We start from the raw sequence: 16,449 nt of genomic DNA on the forward strand, positions 1-16,449 counted from the left end.
ATAGTGCCAGGTCCACTCTTCCCAGGGAGAGGAAAGGATGTGGAGTCTTCTCCATCCCTTCCCCTTGGAGCAGGTCTAAGAGGTGGACATTCACTTGGTTGGCTCTGTGGAAGGCACTGCGTCTTCGTGGTGGCAGTGGACCTTGTGAAAGATGAGTCGCTCAGTCTGCACATGTACTGAGGGCTTGCTGTGTGTCAGTGCACTTTGAGTAGAGACCTATAGTACACGAGATAGTCTCCGAGAATGGTGAGTGTGTAGGATGAGTCCCTGTTTTATACTGTGATCTGATGGGGGCCTGGCTGTGTTGCTTTAGATTGTTTGGGGGGGACATCTCTGAGAAGGTGACCCGTGAGCTGAATATAATGAGGAGTCAACATCATGTAATGGTCAAGGAAAGTGTGATGGAATCCTATCTTTAGAAAGTGCCTTGAGGATATTTAATTCTTAAAGCGAAATTAATTTGGGTGGGATTAAGGTTTGTAATGAAGTAGGTCAGCTTGCTCAGATTTTTGTGTATGTTTGATGTTGGACAGCTTGAAATCTATGACATGATTGGACAAGCGATCAGCAGTTCCCGGCGGGCTGGTGGAGAGGTAAGAAGGGTGTCTCTGCTACATTCCTGTTTCATAGCTCGTAAGATCTCTGTGTCCATACTTTTCTTTTGTGCTTTTTCAACAGCACTATCAGAACTTCCAATTGCTGGGTGCCTGGTGTTTGTTAAACAGCCTTTTCCTCATATTGAACCTCAGTCCTACTGCCTTGGCTGATAAGGGGAAGGAGAAAGACCCCCTGGCTGCACTCCGAGTCAGAGACATCCTTTCTCGTACAAAAGAGGGAGTGGGCTCTCCTAAACTGGGACCTGGGAAAGGGTACGTGTCTACTCGATTGCTACTCATGTTTTGTTTTGTGTCCCTGCCATTTTATGTTGATGGGGAGCTAGGGTTACCCCTCTCATCTTCACATCAGTAGAACAATTTGCCTGCATACCTGGTTAAATTTAACAACTAAGGTGATGATCATAGTCTCTTATGTCTACATCATAGCTGTGTGATTTTGGACAAATTGCTCATTTTTTTCTGAGCTTGTTTGTTTATCTTTAAGGGGGAAAATGTGTAATACATCTTTCAGGGTTTTTATGAGGTTCAAATCAGAAAAAAATGCTTCTGTTTTGTAAAACGGGCTGGTGTGACTTGCATTTAATTACTTTACTTGCATGTTTAACCTGTAAGGAGGAGTCTGTCAGTTGTTCCTGGCTTGCTTCCTAAAACATTTGCTACCGTTCTGACGACGTCTGGACAGTAAGCCCTGCTTGCTTGGAGAGGAGTTAGAGATAGGACTTCCATGTGGTTTGAGGTTTTATTTTCTAAGCCCAGCATTTCTAGATTTTATTTATTCATTCAGTCCCTACCATGTGCTGGGCTCTCTCCAGGCATTGAGGATGTAGCACTATTCAAAGCAACGTCTGTGCTTTTATGGAGCTTATTTTCTCATTGGAGCAACTAATAAGTTCACGATGGATTCTCATATGAGTGTTGTGAAGAAAAATAAGCCAGAGTGAGGGGCTAGAGAGTGACGGGCTGTTATTTTAATTAGGATGGCGAGGAATGGGCTCTAAAGATAAGATGGAGAGAACATATGTGAGGTGACAGAGTGAGCCATGGAAATTTTGGGGAAAGAATTGTTCAGGTTTGGAGGTGGAGGTATGATTGGCGTTTTTAAGGATCAGCAAAGTTGGTGTGGCTGGTTGGAGTTCTTGGGGAGGGAGAGTAGTAGAAAGTTAGGTCAGAGAGGTAGCCAGGGGCCAGATCTCCCAGGGCCAAGTGTTAATTTGTAAGTAGTGGAGGGTTTTCCCCAGGGGAGTGATCTGTTCTGATTTATTAGTTATTAGTGACCCGAGAACCCAGCTGTTTTGAGGAGAATAGATTGCAGGGTGTAAGGCGGGAAGGAGGGCGAGTAGTTGGGAAACTAATGCATTATTCCAAACGAGATAAAGGGACTTGGAATAGGGTGCTGGTGGGAAAGGCAGAGAGAAGAGGTCAAAGCAGCATGTGTTTGGAAGGTACAGTTGACAGGATTTGCTGATGGCTTAGGTAGTGAGTGTGAAAAATATGACATAACAATATTTTGGCATGAGCAACTGGGTTGTATAATTTATGGAGACGGAACACTGGCTTAGGGCTTGGGTGGCAGGAAGGGGAAGAAGTATAGAATTTCATCTTCGCCATGCTGAGTTTGAGATGATGTCAGATCTCTCTCTATGTGAGATGTTGAGTAGGCAGTTGGTATGGGCGTCTGGAGTTCAAGGAGGAAGTCAAATTCTGGACCTCATTCAACAGATTATTCACTGAGTGTCTTCTCTGTCCCAGGCTCTGTGTCAGTTCTGGAATGCTGTGATGTACCAAAAAAAAAAGACACATTTCCGAGAGACCTGAAGAGATATGTCAAATTGTATCTAGAGAGTATTCTAATAAGGGTACTTGGCCTGGTCAGAGAAATCAAGGCAGGCTTCCTTGAGGAAGTGTTAAATGAGCTGAAATTTGAAATAGATGTTGGGATGGTAGATCGTAGATACCAGGCAAAGAAGAGAGGTAAGCATGTTCCAGAGAGAATAGTAGTTTATGATTTTGTGAGTTTCTGTCTTCACACTTGGCACTGTAGCAGGAAACGGGAGGATGCTAAAAGGTCTATCCTTCAAAGTAGCAGTTATGTTTAAAAAATGGCTCTTGTTGGGACGCCTGGGTGGCTCAGTCGTTAAGCGTCTGCCTTCGGCTCAGGTCTTGATCCCAGGGTCCTGGGATCGAGTCCCACATCGGGTTCCCTGCTCAGCGGGGAGCCTGCTTCTCCCTCTCCCTCTGCCTGCCGCTCCCCTGCTTGTGCTCTCTCTGTCAAATAAATAAAATCTTTAAAGAAAAAAAAAAGGGTCTTGTTTCTTGACGTTTAAAAGGAAAACCTGTACCTTGTATAAGTTACAAATCATAAGGAGGAAAATAAGTCATCCCAAATTCTACCACCCAAATTGGTAAAACATTCTTCCAGACATTTTTCGGTGTACGTATGTAAGTGTGTATGTTTACAGAACAGGATCGCCGTTAGAAAATATTGTAGATAACTTTTCAGGGGCGCTGTTTTGGATTCACTGTGAGTGTTTAATGGCTGGCGGTTTTCCACTGTATAAACATGCCGTTGTTAACTAATTACCCTATTGAAACACTTAATTTAGGCTATATTGAATTTCTTGTTTTGATAAACTATGCTTTGATAAATCTTCCTAAATGTAAATCTTTGTGAACTTGTTTAATTATCCCCTTGGGGTAAATTCCCCAAAGTATGATTGTTAGGACAAAGGGCACACTTATGTAAAAATTTGTAATATTTTGCTAGACCGTTCTGATTGCACTCTCACTAGCTGTGTGTGCGCATGTGCCCATTTCTCCCGGTCCTCTTTGACAGCGGCTGTCATTAATCTTCACGTTTTTCTAATCTTAAAGGAGAAAGATGGTATTACATCGCTCCTACTCGTATTTCTTTGTGAGTACGACTGTAACTATCTGTGTCTTTTGCCCCAGTTTTCTCTTTGGTATTTGTCCTGTGGTCATTTGGACCGAAAGAAAGTTTTACTCACATTTAATGTGTAAAACTTTGTTTTTATTCTCTTTGGTTTGTGACCAGATATTTTATAGAAGTTGGTGATTTTTACCTTTTTTTTCCTCAAAAGAATGGCTTTTTTTTTTCTTAGTTGATGAGCAGTTTCTTATAAAAGGCTATGACTCTGGAACAGCCAGATGGAAGGGATACCTAGGGCAAGGTGCGGGGAAAGAACGTGGAGCATCCCTGCCCTCCGACACGTACCGCTCTCTCATCTCCCTGTATTCATCAGCCCAGAAGCTCTCTGAAAAGAATGACTTTTATTTTTTTTTAATTTTAAATTTTTTTAAAGATTTTATTTGAGAGAGAGAGTACAAGCAGGAGGTGTGGCAGGCAGAGGGAGAGGGAGAAGCAGGCTCCCCACTGAGCAGGGGAGCCTGATGTGGGGCTCAATCCCAGGACCGTGGGATCATGACCTGAGCCGAAGGCAGACGCTTAACCCACTGAGCCACCCAGGCACCCCAAAAGAATGACTTTTAAAAAAGTTCAACCAACCTTTGAATGTCAGCATCTTTCACATCAACCAGTAGATTCGAACTGATAGTTTGAATTTGAAAATGCCATGTGTTTGGAAGACTTTCTTGTAGTCCTGGAGTTCTTAACCTGAAGCCTGTGGATCCTGAGGCAGGAAATGAGTGGGCTTCAGGGAGGTGGAGCTTTTCAAATTACATGCGATACTGTGTGTGCATTTTTTTTTTCCTTCTGGGGAAAGGTCCATAGATTCTGAAAGGGGTCTAGGCCCCAAATGGTAAGATCCCCTGTTTTTGAGGTTATAATTTGTTGTGTTTACCGTTTTCTTCGTGTAGGCACCAGGGATTTGGGGTGCTGTCAGTAATATTGGCAAACCATGCTGTCAAGCTGTTAAGCTCTCTCTTTCAAGACCTGCAAGTGGAAGCTCTGCACAAGGTGAGGGCTCGTGCTCGGGGTCAGCATCTTCATTGCTGGCTTCACTTCTGGGGAAGCTACCTTGAACCCTCTGCTCTTGTTGTTCCTTCCTGCTCAGTTGGAGGACATGAATTCTCTTTTGCTATGATTCCCTTCAGGGCTGGGAGACAGATGGTCCCCCTGCGGTCCTGAGCATTATGGCCCAGAGCACCTCTATCCAGAGGATCCAGCGGCTGATTGACTCTGTCCCACTGACGAACCTGCTGTTGACATTGCTCTCAACCTCCTACAGAAAGGTGGGTGGTGTCACACCGCTGAGAATTGGGAGGATTTTATATAACCCTTTCAAAATGAATAAGATTGTATACCGTGACCTTTTAAACTCAAAAGTTGTGGTAGTGGTTTTGAAAATGAGCGGAATTCTTGAATGATTGCACACATTTGAATCTGTTGATTGCAGCGTTGTGACACGTATGGCTGCTTGGTGCTTTGTGACAGTTGTCCTGCTGATGTGGAAACTTAGAGGGCACTCTGGAAACACTCGTGTTTCAGTTCTTGTTCACGGCTTTGGCTTTGGAGAGCCTTGGTGGGATAAAGTGATCAGAGCCCTGAAGGAAGGGCGCTGTTAGGAGGACTTCTTGGATTTAGAGGAGAGGAAAAGGCAACAGAGAGAATGTCTCACGTGGTGAACGAGGTGAAGTAGGGTGGCTCCGTTTTTGTGACTAGCAGTTACAGAAGCTTGCTGCTTTCCTAGGCCTGTGTCCTGCAGCGTCAGAGAAAGGGCTCCATGAGCAGCGACGCCAGCGCCTCGACCGACTCAAACACCTACTATGAGGATGATTTCAGCAGCACGGAGGAAGACAGCAGCCAAGGTAGAGAGGCTTCTTTTCGGTCTCCCAGGAGACAGGTGTCAGAATGCAACAGGAAGCTCCCCCCCCCCCCGCCCCGCGGCTTCTTCCTTTCATGTCCTGTTTGCCATCTTCACCTGCCTAGCGTGCATCTTGATTTTCTGTGCCCTTAAAGGTGACATGTTATTACAAGTAATTTGAGCTGTGGAGAGACTGAAGGACAGAAACTGCTCTCAGGCCAGATTGCTTTTCAGCCCTTCCCTTCTAAGATCAGAATACATCTCAGTTCCTCTTTTTGTATGGGCTTGTTTGGTGAACTCTGTTCTGAGCTTTCCCAGTGCAACTCCAGAGGTTGTGTGAGAGGGGTTGGGTTTGGCTGTTGCCATCGATGTGTGGCTTGGGGAGGCATAGGGAGAGGAACTCCAGACTCTGTTGCAGTGAACAACAGGGCAAAATGAACATTTCCTCCTGTCTTAGTTTAGAGAGAGATTGAATAAGAGAAATGTCTCAGGTTCTTTATAATCAGGTTTGGGGGAATTATGTATAATATTGTGAAAGGTGTAGCTCTTAATTTGGGCTTTAAAACTGATATGCAAGAACAAATTTGTTTTTCAAAATGTTTGGCTTGTTGCCAGTAAAGTAAGGTTGTCTCTCTTTCTTCATTGGGCTCCTTTAAGAAATACCAGTTTTATTGAGGTATAACTTACAGGCAATAAAATGCTCCTGTTTTATGTGTACATTTAGATGAGTATTGACAGATTTATGCAACCATGTAACTACCACCTGAAATCCAGATATCCTTGTGTTCCTTTTGACGTAGATACTTCCACAAAGCAGATGTACTAAAAACTTTGTAAAAAAAATGTGTTATTTTTATTACTTTTATTTTTTTCTCTGTTCAGATGATGACAGTGAGCCTATTCTGGGGCAATGGTTTGAGGAGACCATCTCCCCCAGTAAAGAGAAAGTGGCACCTCCACCTCCTCCCCCGCCCCCTCCACTGGAGAGCTCTCCTCGAGTTAAAAGCCCCAGTAAACAGGCCCCCGGTGAGAAGGGCAACATTTTGGCTAGTCGCAAAGATCCTGAGCTGGTAAGAGTGGATTTCTGAGGTTTAGGGGAAGGAGAGATGGGGAGAAAGGGTGTGAAAAGCAGATCGTTTGAACTAAAACATTTTGTAGGTTGGGTTAACTGTAATATTTAGATAGTTCTACTTAACACTTAAGTGTACTGATGGTGTTTGATTAAATGATTTGTACTCTTGGTATTATTTCTTTGATTGAGGATTAGTAACATAGCCTTTGGAGTTAGAAGTGAGTTTGAATCCTTCTTCTACCACTACTGGCTCTGAGACTTTGGGAGAGATTCTAAAATTCTCCAAGCCTCAATTTTGTATTCTGTCATATGGGAGTGATTGTACCTGCCTTTAGGGGTATTGTGAAGAATTAAAGAGCCCTTAGCATAGGTGTGGGCCATCGTTAAGTGCTTGCTAATTATTTGTTCAAGTAGCATTTCTAGATGTACTATCTATCAACGCTCTTCTAAAGCTATAGCGGTAAAACAAGTCAGATATGGAACACACTTTCGTACAGCTTAGTCTAGTCCAGGTTGTGGATATAAGACATTTACACAATAATTCAGTTTCATTTTGAGAGAGAAGTAAAGAGCTGGGAATTCTGTGTGTGTATAATGATCATACAGGCTTCAGAATTCCTTATTTCAGTAATGTCCTTGAGCTGAAGAAATGCAGGGCCTTTAGAGGAATGACAGAAACAAGTCTCTGTCAAGAGCCTCTGTCTTCACATGGTGTTTTCTGAAGTGTGTTGTGTTCAACTGGGTGCCATTTTGTGTAACTGGTAGAATTATGTGGGAAAGATTATCATAATTAAATTTTGTCCCATTGTAGGGGATTTAAAATCTGACTCTTTAATTCATTGCATCTGTTGCATCAGATCTGTGGGCATGTTTTATTTCTCTTTATATTCAGGATTTGGAGGCACTCTGGGCTTATGGCCCTGACAAGGTTCTTTATGTTCTTTTTAGTTCTTAGGTCTGGCTTCCAACATTTTGAACTTCATCACTTCTTCCATGCTGAACTCGCGGAACAATTTTATCCGAAACTACCTGAGTGTGTCTCTTTCAGAACACCACATGGCCACCCTGGCCAGCATCATTAAGGAGGTGGACAAAGATGGACTCAAGGGTCAGTAGACAGGATAGGGACCTGGTGGATTTTTTTCCCCAGTGGCGTTAGGCTGTTGCCAGGGCGGTATGATGCATCAGGGGCTGCTTGAATAGTCAGTGTCCTTATTTGCCTTCCAGGTTCATCAGATGAAGAGTTTGCTGCTGCTCTCTATCACTTCAACCACTCTCTGGTAACTTCTGACCTTCAGTCACCCAACCTGCAGGTTTGTGTGCACTGGGACCTTCGGCCACGTGCTGTCTATGTCTGCTCCCAGTAGGCTGTAGTGTTCCAGTTGTAAAGGAGCATGGCTTGTGGTGGAAACCCCCTCACCAGAAAGAGTTTGAGAGATTATTCTAGTATGTCCCACTGCCCCATCAGGATCATTTCAAGAAAGAAAATGTGTTCTTTATCCCTAAGGCTTTCAGTAAGCTTAAAGCAAAGGAAAAACTACAAAACCAGCTCCTAATGACTGCCCTAGTAGACAGGTGGACAGAATAGACAAGAGGGCAGTTTATAAAAGGAAATATCAATGGCTAACAGTCCTAGGAAATGCTTAACTTCATTAGTAATCTAAGAAATCCATGTTGGGAATGGTGTGTTTTATTTTTATTTTATTTTTTAAAGATTTTATTTATTTATTTGTCAGAGAGAGAGATAGAGAGCACAAGCAGGGGGAGCAGCAGGCAGAGGGAGAAGCAGGCTTCCCGCTGAGCAAGGAGCCCAATGCGGGACTCGATCCCAGGACCCTGGAATCATGACCTGAGCTGAAGGCAGATGCTTAATCGACTGAGCCCCGCAGGCGTCCCTGGAAATGTGTGTGTTTTTTTTTTTTAAAGATTTTATTTATTTATTTGAGAGAGAGAATGAGACAGAGAGAGAGAACACAAGATGGGGGAGGGTCAGAGGGAGAAGCAGACTCCCTGCCGAGCAGGGAGCCCGATGCGGGACTCAATCCCGGGACTCCAGGATCATGACCTGAGCCGAAGGCAGTCGCTTAACCAACTGAGCCACCCAGGCGCCCCGAAATGTGTGTTTTAAAAGAGTCATTCAAATTACAGGAGGTAGATGCTTTCAGATACACGCCTACTTGCAGACTCACCACCAGAATAAAGCCTAGGATCTTGATGGTAGGGTTTTCTCTCCTCACTAGTAGGTGATGTCTTGAATCCTGTATCTCAAATTCCCCCTTTCATTAGTTTCATATATATATTTATTTTTACATTTATATTCCTTAAATTTTCAAACTATTTGATTACTTTTAGCTTTATAGTAACTGATACCATGCTCTATATAATCTTGTTAGGCTTTCTTTTTTCATTTAATATTATTTAGCATTATATTGCCAAGATTCATCTATACTCTTGCTGATTCTGTAGGTTTTGTTTTGACTGTTACATGCTATCCTGTTGTGTTTGTGACTGTACCAATTTGTTACCTCCCCTCTGCTCCCACTGGTGGACCTTTCGGTTGTGTCAGGGTTTGTTGTTACTCTAGCTGTTGCTGTGATCTTGGGTCCCCTGGCATAACAAGGGGTTCTCTTGGGCAGATAACTAGGAGTAGAATTAGTAGGATACTGAGTATGTGACTGTAAGCAGGGATGCCAGACTTGCTCTCTAAAGTAGCTGCACTGATGGGGCGCCTGGCTGGCTCAGTCGATAGAGCATGTGACTCTTGGTCTCGGGGTTGTGAGTTTGAGCCCCATGTTGGGTGTAGAGATTACTTTAAAAAAAAAAAAAAAGCTGCACCAAGTTTTACCATCAACAACGTGTCACATTTGTGGATTCACTTTTTCTCCCAACGTTTGACCATGTCGTGTTTTTTTTCCCCAAGTGCAGCGTGGGACTTGAACTCATGACCCTGAGATCAAGACCTGAGCTGAGATTAAGAGTCAGACACTTAACCGACTGAGCCATCCAGGTGCCCCGACAGTGTCGTATTTTGATAATAATTTTTCTAATGTGGTCAGAGTTAGTGATTCTCAGTGTTTTAGTTTACGTAAAGATCCCTGGGGAATATAATAAATGCAGATTCCTAGTGCAGCTACCCCTCACTTCCCTTAGAAGACTTATATTTGGTAGAGCTCTCCAATAGTTTGCCGAAAATTGTTGTGAAAATTTTTTGTTATTCTTAAGATTATTTCAGTGGATTCTCAGAACCAGGACACAATTTAGGGGTTTGCACTTGCCCCCAAAGGGACAGGATCTAGGAAGCTATTTCAGAAGGTTAAACTTGATTCTTACTCTCCTAAGTTACTTGAAAAACTCTTAAAAATTTATTTCATCGTTTAAAAAGATAATTATAAAACCTATTTATATGTACCTAATGTTAGTTGAAAAAATTTGCTTTGGGGGCGCAGTCAGTGGCGGCATAGTCAGTGGAGCGTCTTACTCTGGGTTTTGGTGCAGGTCGTGATCTCAGGGTTGTGAGATCGAGCCCCGTGTCAGGATCCATGCTCAGCTTGGAGTTGGCTTGAGATTCTCTCTCCGTCTTCCTCCGCATGCACGTGTGTGTGCGTTAGCTCTCTCTCAAATAAATAAATCTTTAAAAAAATTTTTTTTTGGCCAGGAAAGGGACTATAATTTGAGTGGTAAAGTTGTTGATCTATCTATGACGAAGAGAAGAAAATGCTTCGGTTAGCATATGGCCTGTAGCACCTTCTCAGACTGTGTAGGGTCAGGATGTCCTGCGAAAGTTATCAGCTCCTTGCTGAGATCTAAGTTTATTTAGGGAAGTTTCAAAGTTCATAGACTTGGCCTTTTCCTGCCTAAACTTGTCCAAATAATGGGGGAAGAAATATTTTCCTGTAGAGAATAAGAGTTCTTAAGATTCCTGTAATGATGTTGCCCTCTTAGCATTTAAAAAATAATTCCAGACCTTGTGTGGACATGCAACTTGGCTGCCCATAACCACTGACTTTTTGGAGAGCAAATTATCAAACTTCCCTCTTCATTCCATTTCCAAACATGGGACTTTAAATTCTTCCCTCAAATTTCATTGCTATGATGGAAGAAAGTGAAGGATGGTTAGTGTAATTTAACTATCTGTTACTGATATTGTTTCTCTGGATTCATGTACAAAGTTTTTTTTTTTTTGAGAGAGAGTGCATGTGTGCTTGGCGGGGGGTGGGGGGCAAAGGGAGGGGTAGCAAAGGGAGGGGTAGCAAAGGGAGAATCTTAAGCAGGCTTCACACATAGTGTGGAGCCTGACATGTGGCTCCATTTCATGACCCTGAGATCATGACCTGAGCTGAAACCGAGAGTTGGATGCTTAACTGACTGAGCCATGCAGGCATCCCACATACAAAGTTATTTACCCAAGGTGTCTGACTTGCATTGCAAGACATACACAGCGTTCTTTAAGGGAAGTAAATGAAATGGAGCCCAGTCTGTGAAAGAAAACAAATGTAAGTTACATCATAAAAACTTTCTTCACCTGTCAGAATAATAAAAAACTGGTTCTGAATTAGTAAGACCGCTAGGCTTTCTCTACTTATGGAAGAAATCAAAACCTATTTATTGAAGAAGACTTACGAACATCTTGGGAAGAGGACTTTCTCCTAAAAGGCCATGTGCTTGATTGGCATGGCCTCTCTGTTCTTTCAAATTTGTTTAATAGAGCAGTCTACTGAGATGATTTGTGTCTTCTGAAGCCAAATGAGAAAGCAGGCTTTGTCTGGCTTTCTGTTGGCATTCTGCTCTATTGGCCATTGGTGATTAACTCAAACTAGCGGTTGGGGATGGAGCTGAAAGGTTGGGGATCCAGCCCTCTAATCATGTGGTTGGTTCCCCTGGCAATCAGCCCCCATCCTGAAGCTGTCTAGGCGCCTCATTATCATAAACACAGGTGTTATTGAAAGGGGCTTATTATGAAAAGCAAAATACGTTCTTCTCACTCCTGTCAGGAAATGACAAGATTTTTAGGAGCTCTGTGCCAGAAATGGGACAGAGACCAAATATGTGTTTCTTCTTATATCACAGTATCACAGGGAGTTAGTGTTTCATGGGCATAGAGTTTCAGTTGGGAAAAATAAAAAAGTGCTGGAGATGGATGGTAGTGATGTTTGCATAGTGTCTATTTACTTAATGCCACGGAACTGTACACTTAAAAACGATTTAAGTGGTAAATTTTATGTTACATTATTTTATCATGATGTAAGTAAAAATAAGACACACACCTGGCATATAGTATTAGTTCCTACTAAAGATTAGCTGCTATCTTTATTAGTTTGTTACTATTACTATTATTGTTTTTAATGTTATATTTGTTATTAACATATTTGTTGTCTTATATTTATTACTATTACGTGTAGGAGTATAATAACTTAATATTATGTAGTGGTCTAGGTCACTCATTCATTCACTGAGTATTCATTGAGCACCTACTATGTGCCAGGTAGTGTTGCAGGCACTGAAGAAATCCAGATGACTTGAATTAGTTTGGGATCATGAGGAAAGGGGGTGGGTGACACAGTGTGGATAAAGGGCCCGCGGTAGAGATCATGGGAAATTATTTGACCAGGGTAAAGGACATGGATAGGAAGGACCTGAGATACTGCCTGCCTTTTCAACCCAAATGAGACCAGAAGAGTGCTGTTGTCTTTCATAGAAAGGGGACGTCAGCAAGGAGAGTTGGTTTGGTGGTAGAGGAGCTGTCGTGAGTGTGTAGGGAGCTCACTCCTAGGTTTGAGTCAACTCGGGTTCTTTTTACTCACGGTTGCAGGTTTGCTCAGAATGATCCTCTGGGTTCTTAAGCTACATGAGGCGCATTGTGCCGTTTTCTCTTTGTTCTGAAAAAACAAGCCGGGTCTACTTACCCACACAACTTGCAGTCCCTTGTGGTCGGCCAGCCTGGAAGCCACTGTGCAGTAGAGCTTGAGTGCGAGGCTTTCTTTTCATGAAGGAGTAAGCTAAAGGCAGTGAACTGTGGTGTTACCATGGGATTGTGTTGCTTCCTGTCAGGATGGGGAATTTTATAGCCCTTTCAGTCCAATGAGAAAAGCAGTTCGTGTATTTTTGTATATGGGCATTTTATATGAGTATTGTATATAAGAATTGTATATTTTATCAATGTTTTTAGTTAAAATAGTTGCCACTACTACTATTAAAAAAATCATTTTAAATAGGAAGACATTTTGAGGTGCCAGTGGGGTGAAGACATGTAGAAAGTAGTTGGAAATGTGAGTCTGAAATTCAGTTCTTAAAAAATTAAGATTGAGGGGTGCCTGGGTGGCTCAGTCGGTTAAGCGTCTGCCTTTGGCTCAGGTCATGGTCTTGGGGTCCTGGGATGGAGCCCCACATCGGGCTCCCTGCTCAGTGGGGAGTCTGCTTCTCCTTCTCCCTCTGTCTCTGTCTCCCACTTGTGCTCGCTCTCTCTCTCAAATAAGAAATCCTAAAAAAAATTAAGATTGGTAATGGAGCTTTGGGAATTAACCACTAAGAGGCAGCTGTTGAAGTCACAAGAACAGTTAAGAGGGTTGGAAGATGGCCCGAATGGGGAGGGCGGAGGCAGAAAGTCCAGGAGTGCCGGCACTAAGCAAGGGTGGGCGCAGGGCACCAGAGGGCTGGAGGGAATGCTTCAGGCCAGGCCTTTGTGGGGGTGCTGTGGCTCAGTTTTACTTAAAAAGTCAGGTCCCCTTACTTAGGGCTACTGAGAGTTGGAGTGGATAGGGGAAAACCAGGTTCTGAGGAATGTTCGCTCATGTCTTAGGGCTCTGAGGCCTGAAACGACACAAAACAAAAAACCCTCTCTTAAAAAAATATGACCTCGGGCGCCTGGGTGGCTCAGTTGGTTAAGCGACTGCCTTCGGCTCAGGTCATGATCCTGGAGTCCCTGGATCGAGTCCCGCATCGGGCTTCCTGCTCGGCAGGGAGTCTGCTTCGTCCTCTGACCCTATCCCCTCTCAGGTGTTCTCTCTCTCTCAAATAAATAAATAAAATCTTAAAAAAAAAAAAAATGACCTCGATAACCTATCCTTCCACTAAATTAATGATTTACATTTTTCCATGTTTTCTTTCTAGTCCCTATATTATAGTTGCACAGTTTTGCAGTTAAGATCAGAACATCTATACATCTCTTTTTTCTGCTTTTTATAATTTTACTATTTCAAAAATTGTTACCTTTTTCTTTTTTTTTTTTTAAAGATTTTATTTATTTATTTGACAGAGAGAGACACAGCGAGAGAGGGAACACAAGCAGGGGGAGTGGGAGAGGGAGAAGCAGGCTCCCCGCAGAGCAGGGAGCCCGATGCGGGACTTGATCCCAGGACCCTGGGATCATGACCTGAGCTGAAGGCAGTCGCTTAACCAACTGAGCCACCCAGGCGCCGTGTTACCTTTTTCTTTATAGTTGTCACTATTATGGCTGCATGTTCCTTGATTGAACACTAAGATTTTTTTCTAAATTTTTTTTTATTATTACAGGAGTGCTACAGGTAATATTTTTGATGTAGTTCAGGCACGTTAATGTTTTTGAATTATTTCCTTGAGTCAGGAATTGAAAAAAGTCTTTAAGCCTATGTGGAGCATAATGATTAAGCATGCAGATTTTAGAGATAAACCTGGCTAGGACACATGGGAATCATGTGGCTTAGGTCGTGTTCTTAAACCACTCTGAGCTCTTATTTCCCCATCAGTAAAATGGAGCACGTACCCACCTAAGGCTATAGCTCTGAGCGTTTCGTGTGGAGTATGTGTGCAGCTAGCCTGTGATAACCACCCCAGTACATGTGTGAACTACTCTTGATATCTGTGACATTTTGAATAATTATTTCCGAGTGGGGTCCTCTGGGATGTTTTATAAGAATATAATTTAATTTGACAGACTTAGAAATTTATCCTGTATCCCGAGGTAACTGTGATTTGTGTCTTCTGAAGCCAAGTGAGAAAGCAGGCTTTTGTCTGGTTTTCCATTGGCATCGTGCACAGTTTGTGTGTGTTTGAGAAGATAAGTTGCAGCTAAGTAACTGAGCTGCAAGTCAAGCTCATTTGAAAGACATGCTACAACTGGAGGCAGACAACCCTGACTAATTTGGGGTGCCTTGACATTGCAGAGGCAGACTTTCTCTGCCTCTAAGCAGAGGCTTACAAGAAAATACAAGCGGCTGGACCTACGAGTTGCAGGACCTCCCCACTTTGAATGTTACTTGAGGTATATAACTGGTTGTGAAAGAGAAACTGTCAGCTCGTTTGGACCGATCCAGATTCTGCTGTCTCGTGCATCTCTCCTTTAGTGTCAGGACCCCAGTTCTGACGCTAATTAGCTATGGTTGTGAATGGGGTTTGATTAGTAATTTTTCCTTTTTTCCTGTTCGTTGAGTGAAATGACCTTTCTCCAAACTATGTCTAAATCTGAATTTCTGCGTGCTCTTTAAAATACTCTTCTAGCATTAAAGAGTAACATTTAGGGCTCGTGGGTAACCTTTGGCCTCATTTTCTGTCTTTTTCCTAATGGTCTCTTGTATGTCTTTCCTGGCAGAACACGCTGTTGCAGCAGCTGGGAGTAGCACCTTTCTCTGAGGGCCCTTGGCCCTTGTACATTCACCCTCAAAGCCTCTCTGTGCTTTCACGCCTTTTACTCATCTGGCAACATAAAGCTGGCGCTCAAGGTGATCCTGATGTCCCTGAATGCCTTAAAGTTTGGGACAGGTAAGAGAACTCCAGGAGAAGCCCTGCAGAGAAGGTTATGTGCTTTTTTAATTTGTTTGACTTCTCTGTAGTTAGCCTGGGGCTCTGAGGTGGTATCTGATGGTAGGGTGTACGGTGGTGAGGGCGGAGGAGTATGTTTCTGATGGCTTTGGGGGAAGATGTGCTGTTTAAGAAGCAGAAGTACCTAAACCATGGTTTGGAAACAAAATCATCCCTTAGCACATGGGGGATATGGTTGCAATTAAGAGACAGAACCTGAATCCTGAACATAGCCAATTTTATCCTGACCTGATTTTCTGAAAGACCGGGAACAGGGAAGCCAACTCTGTCTTTGGTTATTTTGCTTTCATCATGAAAACCACTCAGGGTGACTTGCAGTCTTTTTTGGACAACTTTTAAAGAACTATTTTACTTGGGGGAAGCTCAGATTAATCATCTAAATCCTCTTTAGATGGACCTATATTTGCCATTTTTGTTTACATGGTTAAGAGTCTTCAAAGCAGTTTGTTTTCCTAAAAGGCTTTGCTTTTCTCTTCCCCATACTATGATCAAATAGCTCTAATGCTGGATTTGAGGAGTCATAAACCTCCTGGAATGCCAAAGTCCCACTGTATTTTTCTTGGTGGAATCTTGCAAAAAGGCCAGGAGGTGGGGGAGGGGGCGAGGGGGGAGCGTAGGGGGATGGGGTGAGGGAAACCCTTATTAGAACACAAATCTCTTTCCTAAATTAGCCAAAGGCAATGGAAGCAGTTGTCTACATTCATTCCTTTTCTGCATAAAAGCTCTTTAGACAAGTTCTCTGAATAGTATAATTTATTTTTTATTGCTTTTTAGTACATTGAGTTATTTCTGAGTGCTATCATGCAGTGCTTTTAACCTGTAGTGTAAACTCTCAAAATACAAATTAAGCTGTAGAGTCAAATTATAGGGAAAAGTAATTGAACGGTTTCTAGTTTATAAAATTGTCCAGGTTCGTTAATTAAAAAAAGCAAGCCACCTTTTGGGGGAGCTTACAGTTCTTTTCATGGTCAGAAATGGCAGAGTGGGTGTTTACACTACCGCCACAGTCGACGGGGAATATTCTGTGGCCGAATTTACCATTTCCGTAGCCAAGGTTGAGTTTTTAATCTTCTCTTTACGTGTAGATTTTTGTCTTCCTTGATTTGTTATCTTAATGCCTGGGTTTAAAAAGCTTAACTCCTCCAGCCCTTGACATTGTAAATCTTGGGGGATGTTCGGACTTCTT

At 42.8% G+C, this 16,449-nt stretch overlaps 1 protein-coding gene across 6 annotated transcripts in view; it reads left to right on the top strand.

The window, feature by feature from the left end:
* UBR4 (ubiquitin protein ligase E3 component n-recognin 4) overlaps positions 1-16,449 on the top strand; it is a 130,464-nt gene that overhangs the window by 13,469 nt on the left and 100,546 nt on the right. For all 6 annotated transcript variants that reach the window (XM_035019630.1, XM_035019631.1, XM_035019634.1 and 3 more), the window contains exons 10-18: positions 534-593; positions 679-869; positions 4,452-4,551; positions 4,689-4,826; positions 5,285-5,402; positions 6,281-6,468; positions 7,419-7,578; positions 7,698-7,783; positions 15,034-15,203. In XM_035019630.1, the coding sequence (XP_034875521.1) occupies positions 534-593; positions 679-869; positions 4,452-4,551; positions 4,689-4,826; positions 5,285-5,402; positions 6,281-6,468; positions 7,419-7,578; positions 7,698-7,783; positions 15,034-15,203 (1,211 nt within the window). The remainder of the gene's footprint in view (positions 1-533; positions 594-678; positions 870-4,451; positions 4,552-4,688; positions 4,827-5,284; positions 5,403-6,280; positions 6,469-7,418; positions 7,579-7,697; positions 7,784-15,033; positions 15,204-16,449) is intronic.

The sequence above is a fragment of the Mirounga leonina genome, unplaced genomic scaffold (assembly GCF_011800145.1).
Source record: "Mirounga leonina isolate KUSES-001 unplaced genomic scaffold, KU_Mleo_1.0 Mir_173, whole genome shotgun sequence".
NCBI classification, from domain to species: domain Eukaryota; kingdom Metazoa; phylum Chordata; class Mammalia; order Carnivora; family Phocidae; genus Mirounga; species Mirounga leonina.